Below are 7329 nucleotides of genomic sequence, written 5' to 3' on the forward strand. Positions count from 1 at the left end.
TCTCCAACTGATCCAACGAGCTATCGAACAGTAGCTAATTTTGGTTATCTATTTTAGCGTATAAATAATTTTTTTGGTTTGAAAAATAAGTCATTTTTCAGAAATTGAACATTAAGTTATTAACCCATTATTTGAGCTTTAAATTTTGTGATGCCGAACTTGAGCTCAATTTTTATTGAAACTCAACTTAGCTTCAGGCTTAGTCGGCAGGCAGGCAGGCACCAGCCAGTCCGGTACTATAAGGCTTAGTTTATTAAAACTTTTATTTTTCAAAAGTAGCTTGTAAAAGCTAGCTTTTAAAATATGACTTTTTAAGAAGTATAGCATTTATGTTTGATAAATTAAATTAAAAATAATTTTCAATAAATACAAGTAACAACAATTACATTTGGTAAAATAATTTTTAAAATTTAAAAATATTATAAAAGACATAAATTTTAAGCGTTAAATTTAAAAATTAGTTAATATATGAGGTTATATTAGACTTTTAAATTTTAAAAAATACAAGCCAACTTTAAAAAATTCCAACTTAAATGCTTTCAAAAATTTTAATCTTTTTAAAATTTAAAAATACAAAGACATGATCTTTTTTATTTACTAAACACAAAATAAAAAACTCTTTTTCCAAAAGTTTTACCAAACAAAACCTAAATCAAGCAAGAATCTTGTGGTCTTTGTAAGACTCAGAAAACCGAAAACTGATTCGCCTGTGCTACGTAAATCCAAAAGTGAGTTTGCTGCAGTTGGGGCTAACAAGAATATATCATGGATGCAAACAAAGAGCCTCCGGTGGTGCACCCAGCGGTGGCAGCACTGTCCTTCCTTCTCGGCACTTGGAGAGGCCAAGGAGAAGGAGGCTACCCCACCATCAATTCCTTCTCTTATGCCGAAGAACTTCACTTCTCTCATTCTCCCAACAAGGTTCTTCTTTCCCTCATTTTACACAACAATTTTCAACACGAGCATCAATCTTGTTCTTCAGTTTGTGCTATGACTCATGTGTGTAGTGAATAAATATAGGGTTTTAGAACAATTTGATCCTTGAATTGATGTGTGTTTGAAGGATTAAGACCAATTTTTCTAGCAGTTATTCTATTCTTTCTTTTTTTATTTGTTTAGGTGCATTGATTTGGTTTATTTTCTTTGGATGTGTGAAATGGGTGTAGCCTGTGATAGGGTATACACAAAAGACATGGAAGCTGGGTTCCGGAGAGCCAATGCACGCTGAGAGTGGATACTGGCGTCCTAAACTTGATGGCACCATTGAAGTTGTCATTGCTCAAAGCACTGGTCTTGTTGAAGTTCAGGTACTGTTCTTCTATTAGCTTTCTTCATCAATGACTTGTTATAATTGTATCGCAGAACTTAATCCTTGCTGTGACCTTGTTTGAATGTTTACATTTGCTTGTGTCGCAAATATAAGTGTTCGGAAATTTTCAACGGCAGGTCAATTGTTAAGATCAATTATTATTGATGCCTAGACTTTGGCATGAAATATCTTACTTCTCCGGTCTCCCCTTGAACTTTATAGTACCTACGGAAAAAAAAATGGAAAATTGAATGGTGGATTTGAAGCTCCATGAAGTCATGAACTCTCTTCATTAGTAAACCCCCTCTGTCTTCATTTGGAAACACATCAAACTGAATTGGTAAACAAAACAGTATTCATATCCTCATTTTAGTCTTCTCTCTTTGCCGCAATAAGCTCCTACTGCTAAAAACACACCTTGCTACGGCGGAGTCCTGATTCCCTAACACTAAACATGCAAACTGTTGTTTTCAGTTCATAATGCCATGTTAGTAATATCATTTGAAATTGCTGACATTTCTTTTCGGTTTTGATCCTAAAAAAGAAAGAACTTTTTTCCTATCTCCTTCATTAAGAAGTCATGTACTCTGATATGTATGTCTCTTCATGTCACTGCATTGGTACTTGATAATGACTTCTTTGAAACCTGGTCTATTATGCGATATTCATCTGTTCTTAGAATTTTGCGATATTCTTTACATTCTGCTGCTTTTTGCTGCTTCTTACATGCTATTACTATACTGTATCCAGAAAGGGACATATAGCACTGAACAGAAAGTGATTCAGCTTCAGAGTGAAATGGTTGGGAATGCTTCTAAGGTAATTCAAATTTAGTGTTCACCGAATGCTGATACGATTATTACCCGCTAATAAATGCTATGTTCACACACATTTTACCAGTAATTGCATGGTCAATCATTAGGTTGCATTTCAAAGATTTAGAGAATAACCATCATTGTAACGTGGTTTCTGGTAAGTATGATTGAAACTGATTTTACCAATGAGAAAAGTGTGCAGAAGTTCCATAAACTAGAAAACGGAACTCAGTTGTGGTGACTAATTAATTGTTAATTTGATATCTAGATTTCAAAGCAATGAGTATCAAAATAGGAGTAAACAATTTGGCATAAAATAGAAGTTTTATCAAACTAACTAAGGGATAAGTTAGTATAATGTCTTTAAATAAATTGAGGCTTGGAAACTAGAAAAAGGTAAAGTATAATATCAATACACCTCAGGGGAGGTAAACATAATTTTCTCTACAATATATTATTCATGCAAAGTACTAAGCTCTTTATTTTTTGTTTTATCTACATTAGAAAACACACTGCCTCTTTTTAATTCATACCCCAATTGGAACACAAATTAGATACGTCATTTCGCTCATCAAACAAATACTTTGCTGCCGGCTTTCCTATGCTGGTTGAAGAAAGTTTGAAACTGAAGTTTTTGCCTCGTCGCTTCCCTTTTTCTATGTTGTTAGTTTTTATAGTCTTTTGTGCACTTCTTGCAGGTAAAAGAGATAAGAAGATGTTTTCGGATGGTTGATGGGACTCTTTGCTACGATGTTGAGATGGCTACCAACACGATAACTCTTCAACCGCACTTGAAAGCTGCACTAAAGAAGCTCTGAATAGAACATCTTCCGTGACTGCTAGCAGAAGGGTGCAATGCAATAATCTCTTTGTTCCTTTGAAAGTTGTGCAAGGTTTTCAAGACACTGATTTATGGACAATGCCATGATATCACAGGTTGAATTGCATTAGTATCATGCACTAAGGTAATTGAGTAGTATAGATTTGAGTCGTGATGGATGCCACTTTTTCATTGTTCAAATGTATATACTACTGAATTACCCGAGTGTAAGATGCTCCAGTTGTAACTATATGCATCTAAGACGTTTTTCTTGAGGACATTTGATTTGTTGGAAGCACCCTTGTAGAGAATAATGTTTCTCAAAACATATATCTGCATCATGCAACTTGTTTGAAGCTATTATGGTTTAGTAATAACTACTTAAGTACTTATAGAGTTGCATACTTGAGTCGAGTGAAATGTTTTTGGGTGTTTTAGAAGCAAAATGATTTTTTAATTCAATTGAATTGTGAATCAATTATTGCATTTGGAATAAATTATATAAAATGAGATTTGATTGATTTGATTTTAAAATTTTACATTTTTATTCTTTAGAGCTTGTTTGGAAAGTATTTGAGTGTAAAAGAAGAATTATATTTTCTTTAAGAAAAGAATTTACTTCTATTTGAAATTCAATTCTATGGTTTGGAATAATTTTAATATACTAATAGAATAGAATTTAATTCTTTGGTTTGGAATAACTCTTACATGAGTTAAATTTTTTTTTTTTATAATTTTATTCTTAACAAAATTATTTTATTAAACATTCACTTATTTAAATAGAGATATTTTTTACATTTGACATGATAAGTTAAACTGGTTTGAGAATTGATTTCAAAATCAAATTCTTTTTTGTCTGATTTGCAAATGAAAAAAAATTGGGAATTGAATTTAAATAATTCCTTTTTACTTGTTTTAAAACAAAAAAAAGAATTATAAATCTTGAGTGAATTTTAATTCATAGGTTTTCAAACAAACTCTTATTCTCCAATTATATAAAATAATCCACTATCATCATTGTGATCACCTCCCTCCTCAAACCTTCTCTCTTTATATACTAATAGCTAAAGAGAAAATCAGTATTGTTTTTATTTTTTAAAACCGTCACTAATCCTCTTGATACGTGGTCGACGATTTTTATTATTCTAAAACCAACAGGCACTATGTTTGGTTTGATAAAAAATGAGTGGAAAGAAAATAGATGAAAAAAAAATAGATAGAAAATGATATTTTTTTTGTTTGGTTATTAAAGAAAATAGGAAGGAAAGAAAATTTTTGTGCGAGTCCCACTAAAAAATTTTTCTTTCTATCACAAGCAAGAAAATAAAAAAAAAAAGTGCTATAATTTTGTATTTCCAATACTACCTTTAGTTATATTATTATTAACAAATATTAATATAAATTTAGTTTTAATATATTATTATAATAGAGATTTATATTTAAATATTAAATGTATTAGATAAATAATTTAAATAAAATATATAAAATTATAATATTTTATAATATTTATAAAATATAATAAAATATGAATAAATAAATAAATTTTATACTTTATTTTATGATATGGGTATTAATGTAATTTTATACTATTATGATTTTTTTTCTCACTTTTTTTTTTCATCCAAACAAAGGAAAATTTTCTCTCTATTTTCTTTCCATCTATTTTCTATTCATCCAAACAACACACAAATAACTCAACTTTTTCTTTTATTTTCTTTTCTCTTATTTTCTTTCCTTCTATTTTCTTTCCAATATCCAAACAACGTGTAAATATCTGAATATCAAAAGAATTATACTATGCCGATGTTGAATTTCAAGGAGATCAAAAGTTCATCTCAAAAACAATGATGCTGACTTGGTGACCTTCATGCACGAAGAAATACACCAATTATTAGCCAAAAAAGAGAAGATACAGGGTCATTGGGTTAAGTGAAGATAGTAAGAATTTCAAGAGTTCCTTTCAAGTTTATTGGGAGGCATAAAATTCAAATTTGTTTAGTTTAATTTTAATTTAATTTGTTGTTAGGATTTGTTAAAAAATATATTTTATGCAGTTTTTGATGAATAAAATTTATTAGTATTTTATGTACATTTTTCTTTGTATATTAAAGTGATGTGAGTAATTTATTTTACTTCTTACACGAAGAAATTGAAAGATTTAGTTTAAAGTAATTCTTAGTATTATTTTTTTTTTAATTTTATTTCTTTGATTTAAGTTGTCAATAATAGGTTTTTTAAAAGCCTAGCAAAAAAAATCCTTCTAATGACCTAGATTAAAAATAAATTTTTTAAAAGTTTAGTAAAAAATATTTATCCAGCTATCCTCTTATCTTTTTTATTGTGTTGTTGTATCTTTTATTCCTCGTAATTTTTTTCATTATCAGTTCTTTATACCGATTGGTAATTGATTTTTTTTCTATGAATTATTAATTGTAATTAACCAAATCCTACTTTTTTTTTTAAAAAAAGATAGAGAAATTGGAATAATGGATAAAACAAATCTAAGAGATTTTTAAAGGTTTAATTATTCTATTGGTCTTCATAATTTTACTAAATTTATAATAAGATTCTTATACTTTTTTTCTTTAAATTGAGTCTTTACATTTCTTTTAGTTTTATAATTAGGACCTTCTAGTGTAAAAAATGTTAGAATTAACTAAATATTTCTTCAAAAATTGAATGTATCCACAATTAAGAACCTAATTAAATTTTTCACCACATATTTTTTGGAAAAAATATTCTGCAAATGTTAATATTTTTGACATAAAAAATGACTTAATTATAAAATTAGAAGTGGTGTAAGAACCTAATTAAAAAAATGAAAATCTAATTATAAATTTAATAAAATTATAAAAATCAACAGAATAACTAAACCATTTTTAAATCAAATTCTTTTTTTCCCTTGTAATTCCAAACAAGATATTTGATTTGTACATCAACTCAATTTTAATTTTAAAAGGTTCTAATAAAAAGCACCTTATTGTTCTTGATTAGTATCTTTTTGGTGTTTTAGATTTGTCCAACTGAGGAACCAACTTGAATCATTGAAGTGTAGAATGAATTAATGAAAGTTTTTATATTTAAATAAATAATCATTTTTTATATTTTTTGTGTTCTTGTCTAGAACTGGATTCTGAGATATAGCTTGTCCACAACAAGAAAAATGTCGGCAAAGTTCTTCCTTAGTGTATTGCATCGCTGATTCCTTGTCATTTCAAGCAATGTAAAAAACCTGCAAAAATGAGTCCGACGCTCAAGTCAACATATAATCTCAAAGTACTAAAAATTTAAAATCAGAATGCTCTCTTTTTGCTCTATTTTTCACGATGGCCTCTATAGCTCGCTTGTGCTCCTATTTATCATCAGCCAGCATTAACCATTTTCTTTTGTTTATAACCCCGAGATTCGCATAGCAATTATAGAGGTACAAAACGGTTTTCTATTTTGAATTAGTCGTTTTAAGTCTTGACTAGTCAGTTCCGAAATATAACATCGTGCTTTCGAGATTATTGGGTACAAATCAGAACCCCAAGCTTGACTTACTATTGTTGGTAGCAACTAGTAAGTTGAGCTTTTGCCTAAATTTTTAACATTATACTATTATACTATTATGTAACAAAATCGTGCTAGGATCCGAATCCCCAAGGTTAGCCTGCTACCGAGCATATGAATAGTCAAGCTTATATCTATAAAAATATTAATTGTTAATAAAGTTTGAAAACGTGTGCATGGTTTCATACCATGGTAAATGTTAGCGGTTAGTTAAATCAAGGAAATCTTTGTTGGGAATAAGGAGTATGACACAATCCAATCAATCATGTATCAAATAATTTGTTATTATTATTATATTAAAATATTAATATAATAAAGTCCTTGATTAAATTTAGAGATTTATCATTGTGATAGTGATCATAATATTGAGAGATAAATCTTTTATAATTTAATCTAAATTGTTCTTGGTCATAAAATTATTAAAAAAACATTAATAATTCAAAAAGATCAATATATATAATGGTCTTCATTGGATAAAGATTAATAGATCACATTTATTAAATTATATATATAGATGGTGCATATAGAGAGATAACCATTGAACTGACTGACTTTGAGAATTCCTAATAGTTATAATTACCGTATATTTGTCAATAGGATATTTCAAGATGAACATAGTAATAGAGTTTCTTTTGACCTGCGACTATCATAGTAATTAACAATGTATTTGTTATACTTTAATTCCGGACACCTAATACCCTAGGGTGCTAGTTGAATGAATATTGGGTATGATTTAAATACTTGTAGAATTAATAATTAGTCAATAAGGAATCCGTCAACTCTCGGTAAAGAGTTTGAGCTCTATGATTATAATGACTGAGATGAATAAAACC

The 7329-nt window shown here is 28.7% G+C and overlaps 1 protein-coding gene across 1 annotated transcript; it reads left to right on the forward strand.

The window, feature by feature from the left end:
• Positions 1-530: 530 nt before the first annotated feature.
• LOC112772282 (peroxynitrite isomerase Rv2717c) lies at positions 531-3304 on the forward strand. Its single transcript, XM_025817188.3, has 4 exons — positions 531-921; positions 1167-1307; positions 2060-2128; positions 2823-3304. Exons 1-4 carry the CDS (start codon positions 766-768, stop codon positions 2940-2942), a joined length of 486 nt encoding a protein of 161 aa, XP_025672973.1. The 5' UTR covers positions 531-765; the 3' UTR covers positions 2943-3304.
• Positions 3305-7329: the final 4025 nt, after the last annotated feature.

This window comes from Arachis hypogaea, chromosome 18 (genome assembly GCF_003086295.3).
Source record: "Arachis hypogaea cultivar Tifrunner chromosome 18, arahy.Tifrunner.gnm2.J5K5, whole genome shotgun sequence".
Lineage (NCBI taxonomy): Eukaryota > Viridiplantae > Streptophyta > Magnoliopsida > Fabales > Fabaceae > Arachis > Arachis hypogaea.